Source organism: Protopterus annectens, chromosome 6.part0 (genome assembly GCF_019279795.1).
Source record: "Protopterus annectens isolate FY-2018-M chromosome 6.part0, PAN1.0, whole genome shotgun sequence".
NCBI lineage: Eukaryota > Metazoa > Chordata > Ceratodontiformes > Protopteridae > Protopterus > Protopterus annectens.
This window is the reverse complement of record NC_056737.1, coordinates 273,431,156-273,444,673: the sequence shown is the minus strand read 5'-3', so window position 1 is coordinate 273,444,673 and position 13,518 is coordinate 273,431,156. Positions and strand designations below refer to the sequence as shown.

General features: G+C 37.3%; 1 protein-coding gene across 1 annotated transcript in view; it reads left to right on the top strand.

Annotated features, from left to right (window-relative positions):
* Nucleotides 1-12,438, top strand: part of ATP6V1D (ATPase H+ transporting V1 subunit D) — a 421,138-nt gene extending 408,700 nt beyond the window's left edge. The window contains exons 8-9 of the mRNA XM_044074025.1: nt 1,280-1,358; nt 11,923-12,438. Coding sequence (XP_043929960.1) covers nt 1,280-1,358; nt 11,923-12,064 — 221 coding nt within the window. The 3' untranslated portion in view covers nt 12,065-12,438. The remainder of the gene's footprint in view (nt 1-1,279; nt 1,359-11,922) is intronic.
* The last annotated feature ends 1,080 nt before the right edge of the window (nt 12,439-13,518 follow it).

The following is a 13,518-nucleotide window of genomic DNA, read 5'->3' as shown; positions in this document are numbered from 1 at the left end:
GAAAGTCAAAGAGAGCACATTACAGTGGCTTGGGCACATATGCAGAAAAGCAGAAGACAGTTGGGTATAGAAGATTTGGGACAGACAGAAAGCAGGCAGGAGGAAACCAGGGAGTCCAGCAAAATGATGGGTGGATTGTGTGTGAGGGAAGACGTGCATCAGGGATGACTGTCAATGAAGGTAGGAGAATGGTAAGAAATCAAGAAAGATGGTGACAGGTGATACTACATCCTACCCATGTAGAAAATGGGAATGGGGGTTGATGATGAAGCACAGAGAAACATTCTGTTTCTCAAGTTTGTACGCTGTATGATGCCTTTAATATGCCATTCTTCCTAACTGTGTCCTTCTGATAGCATTTCACCAAACCTATATATTCTGGATGATTCAGAAACTGATTACAGGGAACCTCTACAATCAGAAAGGAGAAACTCCTTGAGATTACTGATTATTTGTATTACCTTGATACTTGGGGCAGTGCTTTCCCGTGTCTATATTACTTCAGCAAAAGACGTATTCTGTGTATACGTCTTCTTCGATCACCAGCTGCCGAAATTCACTTCCGTGAAATGTGGAATTTTTCTATGGTTTGGAAACACTCTCCCATCAACCATCCAGAAAACACACAACACTAAATCAAATCCACCCAAGTGGGGGGCTGTGCCCTCCACATCCCCCAACTATGTATACCAACTCTGAGATCACACTACAGTGGGGAAAAGGGCAAAGTTGAGATGATGGCCAAGTGTTCCTGAACTGTGGAAAAAATTATGTGGTTCGCTGAAGTGAGTTTCGGTGGCTGGTGATCGATGAAGACGTATTTGTGGAATACGTCTTTCGCTAAAGTAATATAGACCCACTTCCCATGTCCATTTTCCCAATAATGTATCAAGATCTACAGCTTCTTCCACTGAAGCCATTGATTGTGCTGTAACTTGTCATTCGTGTCTCATTGACTGCCTGGTGCCATACAGAGTCCTTGTTTCCTTTGTCTTTGATTGTATGATATTCCTTCATACTGCTAACAGTGTTGGTGATTTACCTTTTGGCATTTTGTGGTAGTCATCTACTTAAGTTACAGTCTCCGGGACTGAACACATTGATTAACCAGTCATTGTGAATTTCTAATTACCAATCAGGTTTCTGAATGCCAAAATTTTGGAAGGTTAAATTATTTTTAAGCCAGTAATTAATAGAGCTGTGATACTTTAACATGAATAGAAAAAAGTTTACTATTTATCCAGGACTGCACTAACATCAGTTGTTTTTCATGTTGTAGTGATCATCCCCCGGATTGAGCGTACCTTGTCTTACATTATAACTGAACTGGATGAAAGGGAGAGAGAGGAATTCTATAGGTAAGCGAGTTCCAGACAAATCTCCTGATACCAGAAGAGCAATGTGCTTGTGTATTGGCTATACTTATTGCTCATTCTGATAGCATTCTGGCCAGTCTTATTGTTGTGGATCATAGGTAATATTCAACTTTTAGTAGTTACCTACCAGATGGGATAACATTGTCTTACCAATGATTTATTTCTTTATTTATTTGTCATTTGTTATCCGGGTTGGTCCAGCTGAGCCAAAGGCCCATTTTCAGTGGAGTCCCAAGGAGAAAAGCTCCAATTAAAAAAGTTAAAAAAAATATTAAGTGTTGTACATGATTTTGTAATGTATTGTTTAGATTGAAGTTGAATTGTAAAGCTGATCTCATATAAAGATCTGTTAAGGCTCCAAAAAGAAGTACAATTCAGTTTTCATGGCCCTTGGGACAAAAGAGAAGTATTTATTCTGTGTGCATGTCATTCTCTTAGATCTCTGCTTTGATAAATGTTTATTGGTTAATTTTATAGCAAATAAGTTGTGAACAAGTTTATCAAATCCTCAAAAATCTGGATTTGCTATTTTTTCAAATTCTTCCCTTATTACTGATAAATGAGTTTCTCCTTCAGGTCATACCAGGAAGTAGGCTTTGTGTATCATTTTTTTTATGGTTACCAAAAAAAATGACTGAAATTTCAGGGCTCTTGCAAAGGAGGATTTCCATGATGGCTGCACAGTGATGAACAGCTTAATTTTGGCTCTCCCAAATAAAAACAGAAACTGAGAAAAAAGTGCTAGTGAAATTGTCAGATTGGATAAATTTCAGTTACTGACTAGTAAGTACACTATCTGGATGCCAGCAAAGAAAACATTTGGAGGACTTGAAAGAAACCCAAACCGAAAAGGTGAAGAAAAAACATTGGCTGGGAAGAATTCTGCAACTGTTTAGTAAAAGGCACTCCAAGCTTCAGCTTTGGCCATAGAGATTGCGTCCAGTAGTTTAGAGGAAAAATAAATCAGATGTACTCTGAGGTGATTAAAGTAAATGAATCATTGAAGGAATGTATAAACTCCAATAACAAAAGGCTGGAAAAACAGAAGCAGTTTTAACCAACTCTTCAGATGAACTGATAAACCTGCAAAAGTCAGAGGTTGGAATGAAGACAAGACTGTCTAAATATGAGATTTCTCAGGGAGTGCTGTTTCAAAAATAGTTAGAAGATGCATCACTCTCAGAGAAAACCCGAGTTTTTCTGCTGTACCAGAGAAACTGGAGGGAACAAACTGTAATAATGTTATGAAAGCACAAATAAACAATTGAACTGGTGTTCCTCAGCAGCATTTGTTAATTGAAAAGGCACACTTGAGTGTATGCTCTAAACCTGACCATGAGAAGTAGCCAAGGCCTATATTAGTAAAGACGCAAAAATATCAGTAGAAGAAATTGATCCAGACAAAAACTGTGGAAGAATGAAAAAATATTACAAATTGGAAACAGTCTGTTAGTGGAAAATGTACGCCAGGCAGAAGAGAAGCAAATTTATCCTAGCAATCTGGGAATGGCAAGAGGCAGGTGTGAGATTCAAATTGTTGTGTCCAGCTGTCTTCAAAATATTTTTTCGTAGAAGATCAAATGCGTTTTTGATTTAGAACAAGCTAAGGAGAAAATAAAAAAAGTTTGTCCAACAAATAGTGAGCCAGCAAGCAGGAGACTCTGCTTCTCATTTTTTCTGATAATAAAGGCTATAGAGAGACTTTTGCCAGTGAAACATTTTCCATTGTTCCAAAGGAAAATGTGCAATAGACAAAAAAAAAAAAAAAAAAAAGGAGTTTATTAGAAGAATCAGGAGTGCCTTGGACGTGAAACAGAGTCTAGTGTTGGGAGATAGAGATGTTCAGGAAGAAGGCCAGCAATACTAACAGTAATGAATGAGCGGGAGACTAAAGCATCAGTCACATTTGTGAAATTTGGCTTTGAAAGAAAAGGTTGCTGAGAAAGACTGGACTTATGGTGACTTTTTTAAACTTGTGGGTAGTCTGTAAAGCATATGCCCCTGTTTTGAAGGACAGTAAAAGGTAAAAAGTAAACTTTAACTAAAATATTTGTGTTAGTGTTTGTATAAAACATTTCATGATCTAAATTGCATGTTTATTGTAAACCAGTTTTGCATAGTGTGCAGTCGTGTGTATTTAAGTGCTGGGGGGAGTCTTTTCAGAGACTGTTGTGTGTGTTAAATATATTAAACATGCTTTCTTTTAGTTATAACAAGGATACACTTTACAGTATAACAAGAAAAAAAGATGGACAGAAGCATGCTTAAGGTCATATTATGCTGTGATCCTGGTCTGCTGCAATGTAAAAGTATACTAATTACATGCTGTGTAGAATTAATATAATTTCTCTTGGTTTTAGAAGGGTGGATGTCTAGATCAGATATTGAAGAAAAGGGGGTAATAAACTTGATAAATAGGCTTGAAAAATAAGGCAAAACGATGAAAGCTATGAACAAAATGTTAAGTTTTTTGCATCTGCAGAATTATCTTGTTTTTTTCAGCAAATGTTCTCAATGGGAGGCAAGTCTGCAGCTGAAGGCAGTTGGCCAGGGGTATTCTGTACATTCTGTTCTGGGTGAAATTTTACAAGGATTCCTTCATGCATCTGCAACATTTTAGCTGTTTTTTTCTCATGCTGACTGTTTTGTGGAAATGAGCTGTCTGCAGGTGCCAGCAATCAGTCTTGAGAGTACTGAACAGTCTTTCTTGAGGGAAATATAAAATGTAAAGGTACAGTGGTAAGCAGTTCAGTGAAAAAAAGTTTTAAATTATGGGAAGTGACGAAGAGACAGTAGTCTCCCCAGCAGCTTTAATACATTTAATAGAACACTTCACAGTTTAGTTTTGTTTAAAGGTAGTCAGTGCACTTTTTCTTAAGGCTAAAAGTTAATGTTTTTTGAAAGCATGCAGTCTGTTTTTTCACAACTGGGAGGAGAATAGAGATAAGAGACAGAGATCAGTGTGAGTGGGTACATGGGCTGTAACATGCACTTTAGAATAGGTAACCTTAGTTTTAGATTAGGGGATGTCTTTAGGCACAGCAGCTGATTTGGGACAGTTGTTCCTGTCTGGAGGATTAAACTTTTGTTTGTTGAAAACGTACATAGTTTTGTGTGTTTTCCCTAATTTAATAGGGGATGGGAGTCTTCTGAAAATGTATTTAGTTTTTGTTTGAGGGTTTTCATTAAAACAAAAAGTCTTAAAATTGTGGCATAAGCTCAGAGATGAGAAGAAATAACTGCATAAAAGATCCACATGCCAGATATCAGTGTATACATGACAAAAGTTGGAAGTACACATTAAAAAAACTGTTTTGTATAATTGATGGGGACAGCACCTTTTTATCATAATGGCTACTCTATCCATGTTATCTTGGAATGTAAATGGCCCTACAGTCATAATTAAAAAGTATTGAATTATATTAAGAAATACAGAATGTGAACTGCAGTGTTGCAGGAGACACATTTGGAAAGAAATGACCAAGTGAATGGGACAAAGACTGGATTTCTGGATGGATACTTAGCAGAATAATAGGGACAAAGGAAAGTTGGGAGTAATAATACTGTTTGTTAGAGGGGCACTAATAGTGATAGAAGAGGGAAAAAGACAGTAATGTCAAATTTGTGGTAGTAAGTGGCTGTTGGCAAGGGAGAAGTATCACATGTATTTATATTCCACCAAAAACTGCTATTGTGGAGCTTGAACATTTTTGTAAAAATAATCTGCTTTCAGTAGGAAATATTACTTATAGGTGGAGAATGGAACTTGATTTGCAATACCAGTGTTTTATCAAGAGACCTATATGGGGAAAATTTAACAAAAGAGGGTAGAGTTCTGAGGAAAATGAGATGTGAAGTCAGTAGAAGGAACTCTTGACAGAATTTACATAGTATTTCCTAAAGTACAATAACTGGGCTAAACTGAATAGAAATTATATTTCACAGGAGCATGTACATCTATTTGAAAGCTTTGACATATATCCAATAATTATTTCATATCGTACACCAACAAAAAGTAAGATAAGATGCAGGGTAGTGAAATAAAAATGAGACACGTGTACTTTCCCAACTGTCTGTTAAAATGAGAGGAACTTAAGGAATGGGTAGTGGAAAATATTTAAGCATTGTTAGGGAAGATAGAAATGTATTCGGGGGAATAGCAAGTGAGTGGGATAAAATGAAAGCAGAGTTTAAAAGTAGGGTAGAAATAAAAGATAAGGAGATGCAGTTACATACTTAGTAGGGATTATTTAGAGGGGTTGATAAAGGTTAAAGTATTGCAGAATAAAGGGAAGAGGAACAACTGCAGAGTGATAAAAAATAAGTAAGTATTTCAATAAGATGCATGAGTCATTTGTGGGTCTTGTTGCAGAGAAAGCATTCAATGGAATAAGCTGGGATTTTATGAATAGGACAATGGAAACATCTGCATTCCTGTATACAATGATAAATTTAATTAAGAGGATACATGAAAGACCGGATGTATGAATTAAAGTGGGAGGGTATCTCTCCAATAAGATGTTTGAACAGAGGAACTAGGTAGGGGTGTCCTCTTTCCCCTTTATTATTTGCTTTATATTTAGCACCATTAGCAAAGAAAATAAGGGACTCAGAAATTCAAGGATACAATTTGTATGGTAATCAAGAAAAGCTGGATTTATTTGTAGATATTATTTTGTATTTGATAAATACGGAAAAGAACATCTCAGTGTTGTGAAATATTTTGAGGTAGTTTCAAGTCTTTTGGGGATATAAAATTGATGTTACCCACACACAAATTAGTTCAGCAACCCCCATATTTAAGGTTACACAATAAGATGAAGCATTTAGGAGCATGGTTTAAAAATACTTTTCTTATGGAAACTAAGGATATGTGGGAAGAGACAAAACAAAAGATTATTTATTTATTGACATTGGTTTACCAGGAAAGTCCAGCTGGGTCACAAGAGCCCATTTTCAGCGAGAAAATTAAAGAGAAAATTCAAAGACATTACATAACAAACAGTTGATAATTATATACTTCAAAAATAATCAACAATATTGTAAAGCATAGATACCAAAAATATGTTATAAAGAGAACAATGAGACAAAGCAAAGTAAAACACTATATACAATTCTGGAGAGCATCCTTTTGGCAATTCACAGTAGTAATAAGTAAAAGTCATGTGTTTAGTTTGATTGTAACTATAAAGGTGAGAGAGATTAGGTTAGATTAGTATAAATGGGGAGGAGGTAACAGGAAGAGGCTATGTAAAGTAGAGAGGGCAGGATAGCCAGATGAAGATGGGTATAGCATCTGTACAGATAGGGTGGAGAAAAGTAGACTAGGTTGATGTTCATTGGGGGGTATAGCATGGGTAAAGCTATGAATTTGATAGGTGTTTTTTCAGAAGATGGTTGAAGGAAGGATAGCAAGTTACAGTTGTAATAGCCTGTGGAATAGAATTCCACTCTAACAGAGTAGCAGTAAAGGCTATTTCCAATTGCTTTTTAGGTTTATAGATGGTAAGAAGTTGTTTACCATTAGAACAAAGGGGTCTATTTGGGTGATAGGAAAGAAGATTAGAGCTTGTTGTAGGACAGGCATGAAGTTTATAAATGAAGTTGTTGACCGTAGCTAATTGTAAGAAGTCCAGGTAGTGGGGTAGCTCAAGCCAGTTCAAACTTTTAAGGTCCTTGCATTGATGTAGTGATGTGTATAGTATTGTTTATTGGCAGCAAATTTAACAACTTTGTTGTAGCATATTTCATGTTTAGTTTTAACAGGTACCTGCAAGTTGGCAAAGTTAGGAGCACCATGTAAGAGTGAAGGAAGGAGGTACATGGTTGTTAGGATGGTTTTAGCAGTTAGTAATAACTTTTTTATGTGTATAAAGCATGCCAAGTTTCTAATGAGCTTTTTTTATTTTATTTTGAATGTGGAGCACAAATCTGAGGTTGTCATCAATTATCATACCAAGCAGTTTTGTATGGAGTAGAATTTCTAGAAGATTTTGAAGCTGGATTTGTCCTTCAGATGTGCTTTGGGGAGGAATAGAAGTAGTTTTATTTTGTGGGGATTGAGTAATAATTGGGCATTGTGAAGCCAGTTTTCAACAGAGGTGATGGCTTCTTGTGTGATTTTAAGATGTGCCAGAGTGTCAGATTAGCATATTACTGTTAAATCATCAGCATACAGCATAAGTGATGTTTGCCTAGAAAAGGTATCAAGGTCATTAATAAAAATGTTAGAAAAGTGGACCAAGAACTGTGCTTTTAGGTACACTAGTGGTAACAGGGAGGTAAGCTGAGAAAATGTGCGATCATAAGAGATTACTAGGCTATTGACCGGGAGGTCATTTCAAGCCTAGCCGTTTCATCCCAATGTAATACCATAGAAATAAATGCTAGTCAGTACCCAAGACTGCATTTAGTAATGCCCATGTATGTTGCCATTTAAGTTTGGTGTCTGTCAAACAGGTAGCTTTTAAACCAATGAAGTGAAGGAGGGCATAGGCCGAGATGGTGCAGTTGTTGAAGGAGTTTGCTATGTGAGACTGTAATGAAGGCTTTGGACAGATCCAGAAATATAGAAGAGGTAAGTTTGCCAGAGTCCCTTTTCTTGTTTATATTATCTGAAAAGGATAATAGCCTAGTAGTTGTACTATGGCCAGGGCAGAATCCATGTTGAGTACTGGTTAAGAGATGTTCTGAGAGGAGATGAAGAAGTTGAGCATGGATACATTTTTCTAGGATTTTTGCGAGAGAAGAGAGAATTGCAATGGGACAAAAGTTAGAGACTTCTGTAAAGTTTCCTCCATTGTGCAGTTGAATGACATATGATCTTTTCCAAAGAGTTGGGATAGAAGATTCCTTTAATGGATCTTTTGATTAAGATAGTTACTGGGTAAGATATGGCTTCTGCTGTCATCTTGAGGATTTCAGGTTGGAGGTTGTCAGCAGCTGTGGAGCAAGGTTGAAGTTTAAATAGCAGATTTTTTGTAGTAGATATTGTTATAGGTTTTCATGTAAAGATGTTAGCATTTGTGGCTAAGGATTGTTTGGATTCATATTTTCCAGAGGTTAGTACTTTAGTGGAGGTGGCAGTTGGTAATGTAATGAATTTGTGTAGGGGAGCGTGATGTGCTGTTGGTGAGGGAAGCAATACTGTCTGTAAAGTATTTATTAAATATACTAGTAAACACAAAATGTACCCAGGTCCAGCAAAACAATAAAGCGACAGAAAGCAGTCAGGCATAATGCTTTAATCCAAAAGTAAATACTATAATCACAAAGAAATCAACAAAAAAATGCCTCCAGTATTACGTTTTTGTTTGAAAAGACTTCATCGATGTGGGCCTCAGTGTTTTCACTTGTGTGTGGATATGGATATGGAGTTAGAGACTTGACAGGATAATATGAACTTTGCAATAGTAAGCAGCTTCCTTATTTCCCAGAGTGTTTTTTTTTTTTTTTTTTTTAGAGAATTGGGCCTAAGGAAGTCTCTGGAGTGTCTTCTGAAAAAGGACAATGGTGATTACTGCTTGTGAAAGTATGTGCTAGAACTTCCCACAGAATGAGTGCAGAAGCCCACACACAAGTGAAAACACTGAGGCCCACATCTGATGAAGTCTTTTCAAATGAAGACGTAATATTGGAGGCATTAATGGTTTTTTGTTGATTTGTTCGTGATTATAGTATTTACTTTTGGATTAAAGCATTTTGCCTGATTGCTTTGTGTCGCTTTATTTTTTCGCTGGACCTGGGTATCTTTTGCATTTACTAGTTAATTTTTGGTACCTTTTGGATACGCTTTTGGATTATTTATTAAATATAGTCAGTGTTTCGAGGGGGGAACAGGTTTGAGAGTGATATGGATCTTTGTTGAGCCAGGATTGAGTAGTGTGTGAACAGAGGACTAGAATTTTTGGGGATCATTTTTATGATTAAGTTGTAGTTGGTCATAGTACTGCTTCTTATCTTTGTATATTTGCTTTTTTAGCTTGATTACAAAGTTCCCTGTATTGCTGAAAGTTTTTTTTTTTTTGTTCGTTTATTATTTAGCCACTCCCTCCAAGCCTTGTCTCTAGTACACATAATGTTTTTGGTAAGGGTGGATAACCAGGGGAGTGTTTTACTTTTACTCTTTTTATATGTAGAGGGGCAAGGTTATTTAGGGTGCTTAAGAAACATTGTATTAAAAGTTGTTACTGCATCATCTAATGGAAGAGTTTTTTAGTATAGACTAGTTGAAGGACCTTAGGATACTGTTGAATATGTTTTTGTTACATTTTGTGGGATTCCTGGTTGGTTTAAGCTGGTGGGTACTGGGGTGATGAGTAGCACATTTGTGTGTGTATGCAAGGAGATGATCACTTGCCAAGATAATGTTGTTCATCTTCTTAGATTTGCCTGTTGAGTGCTGCAATAGCTATTTCTTTCCCAGATTTTTGCCTGGCTGAGTTTTGTTACACTGAATATGATAAAGTCATGGAGTCCACTGTATCTATGTAGCCTAGCAGGTTGGACCATACCTATATAACACTGATAATTTCCTACCTTGACACACTTGGGTCAACTATTTTCCTGACTGTTAGCTCACACCAAGGACTGAGATGTTTCTATTTTCTTTGAAAGGGGCTTTGATCATCCCAATCCTAAAAAAAATGTCTGACATATGATACTAAAATTTTGATAACATATTGTACTGCTTCTAACCTTCACTTTATTGGAAAAGTTATTGAAAAAATAATTTATGCATAGATGGCTTCAAATCTTATTGCTGCTGACCTCGAAAGCACCCCCCCCCCCCAGTGAAGGAGTGGGACTGGAAGAATGCTTGGTTGGCTGGTGCCGTTATCATAGACAGGGAGGGAAGGGGAGGAAAAGAGTGGAGTCGGGTGGCAGAGAAGAGTTGGAAACTGTTAGTATCACATAATCTGCCATGAATGTAACAGCTTCCCTCCATGACCTAATCCCATTACTACCAACATTACATTGTGGGATTGGCAGATAAGGATGATTGGCTGCTAGGTGAGTAGACCCTGAACCCAATAATTACCACACCTCCTCAGCCCTCCTGTATGCCCAACCTGGCCATCATTCTAAGCCTGGTTTTCCACCAAGGTCTGATGAATGATCTGTCCATACCAGCACTCCACCCTCATAGGCAGGGCTTGCTGATCTTCCCTGCCAACTCCATCAGACACTGAAGTCATCTGGGTTGTACTCAGGCTTTATCTCTCTCTAACACCAGGCTAAGGTGGTCCACTCCAAAGTGATGGTGTCTTGGGCTTGTTCCTCTGGCTTTTTCCCCTGTGGAAATTAGAGTTTCTCAGACATCCAGTCATTCTCTCTTGTTGTTCCCAGTTTGCATGCTGTCACTAAAAGAGATAATTATAGGAGATACATTTATTTTCAGTCTTATGATAACCAGTTTTACCTCTGTTTTTCTCAGCAGTGTCTGACTGATTTTACTACCCTAAAGGATTGCTTGGGCAGTATTCTGCAGTGGATAGTGCAGAACTGACTTAAGCACAATCCCACAAAAACATTGATGCCATATTAATTCCATTCTAGTGTCTACCGTTTACATCTTCCTTTGGTCTCCTTCTGAATGGTTTATAGGGGAATTGACTGGAATTTGTATATCTTATCCATAAACTGTGTTTAGTTCTTGATTATAGGCTGGCAGTCAAGGATCAGATCACTACTGTTGTCAAGATATCCTTCTTCCATTTCAGGAATCTATCCCTGATCAAGCATCTTTTTTCCTGTCAGACCAAGTGACAGTAGTCCTGGCTGTGGTTATGTATAAGTCCTCTCTACCTTGGGTTACCTGATGGAGAACTGGCTTATCGGCATGGAGTGCAGAATTATACTGTGAAGTTATTGACGGGCATGCCTTGAAATTAATTGTATTACACCAGTCTTTCAAAGTCTGCAAAGGCTACCAGTTGAAACTGAATGTGAATTTAACATGTTGGTTTCCTATCTCTGTACACATCACATCTGCTTACCTAAGAGCTGCTGAGACCTACTGCTTGGCTGGACACCTCAGACCTTCACGCAAGAGCTGCTTTTAGTTCCGCAGACGAATTCAGATACCTTTGTTAGGTTATCAGTTGCACACCTTGCCCACGCCACTGGAACCAGCTTCATTCCTGGAGTTGGGTGAGCAAATCTGAACGGTGTACTGTGTTTTTACGAGAATCTGTCTGGATTTGAGTAAGGGCACCCCATCCATTTTTTACATTCATCCATTTCTAACGTTTGTGATTTTTAGGCTTGACTGCATTTTCCCCAGACTTACAGCTTTGTAATACTCTGCTTCTGATGTTCCTTCTGATTGTGATGTGGTTTTAAGAATTTAAGTACCATAACTAAAATAAAGTGGGGGCGCATATCTAAAGGGAAGAGTACATAAGTGGTTTGACCTTTTAATTTACAAGTCTACACAATTTTGCAAGTAATACTGATTTTGGAAACAGTCGTAAAAAGAGACATATTTAGAGTCATTTTTAAGTTTTTGTTATCTTTCTTCACATTGACAAATTTGTTCCCACAGGTTAAAAAAGATTCAGGAAAAGAAAAAGCAGCTAAAAGAAAAGACAGAGAAGGAGCGGGCCAAGCGACTAGCTGAAGGATTGGAACATGAGCCAGCTAATCTGCTTGCAGAACAGCAAGATGAAGACCTGTTGTTTGAATAGATGAATGGAAGTTGTCATGATATAGTGGCTTTCTCTCAGCTGATATTCTTGTAATGAATTAGATGTATATTGGTCCTATAAGTCACTCTTTTTGTGTGTCATCTTCCAGCTGAATAAAGCCTAGATTTTTCTGTTGGTTATTAATATATTTTCATTGACTCAAATCTTCACATGTGATACACTTATCATATGTCTGGGAATAAACAGCTGTTGCAAAGTAGGTACTTGAATTTGTGAAGAAGATGTTTTCATATCCATTGTAGCAAAATGTCTGATCCAAGATGTTAATTGGAAGGATTTCACAGTGGGTGATAATATTGTATACTGCCATCCTGTATTACTATTTAAATAAATGTAAAGTTATATGTCACAAATGCTGTTTGCATAATGTAGTCAATTTTTGTAAACCATCATATGAGCAAAAACGGAAGTTATAATGCAGAGGTTTTTACATGCATTAATTGAAGAAAAAATGAATTAATCTCATATGCAGAACAGCAATATTAAATCTGAAGCAATAGGCAAAACTGAAGACAACTACTCTCTAGAGAATCACGATGTAGAAGCCCCAGCTCCTTTAATATGCCTTGGTGATCATGAGTTGGAGTTCATCTTGGAGAACTCAAGTGGAGAGGCTTAGTATTCTGGAGAAGGGTGTTATAAACACTGCTTGGGGCATGTTTATGTTTATCTGCAGATTCCATAAAATGTTGGACAGCTAATATAGGCAAGAAGTTTTTTTACGTTTTAGAAAACTTTTGATTACTTATGCAGTTCAGAGTTTGTAAAAGTGAGTATAACTTCCATGCTGATAACTTTGCTTGTTTAGTGTAATTTGCATAGCACCTTTGCAGCTCTTATCAAGTATTAGTAGCATAGCAAGGGTGGAACGAGAGGGGCAATTGCCTCGTACGCAAAGTGTTTGGTGGGGTGCGATCGGCCAATCCCAAAGTATACTGACTTTAAAAGCTGGTATTGCATTTGCAGTGAAACCCGAGCACTGTAGTGTTCCCTGAGTGGGTCTAAATTACAGCAAGCAGTTTGTTACAGTTTAAGAGTAAAAAAAAAAAAAAATCTAAAACCTGAACACTGTAGTGCTCCGTGTGTGATGTAAACTGTAGCAACTGCATGCTACTTTTTTAACAAACAGTTTAAATGAAGAAAAAAATATTTTTTAACAAAAAAAAAGGTCAGGAGCAGGGCACAGCGAAGGGATATGATTGGCTCCTGCACAGGTACATGATCCCATTTTTTTTTTTTTTTTCACTTCACTTGACGAGATGGGGGTCAGTTTCCATTCCTGTAGCAGGTTTGTAAAAGTCCTTTTTATGTTCTTCACTTGGACCTGGATAGGGCGCTGGTTGAGCCAGCTACTCCTCTGTCAAGTATTTACTTTCTGCAGAAAAAAAATACTTACATATTATTGTGTCTCAACATGTAGTGTAGTGGAACTG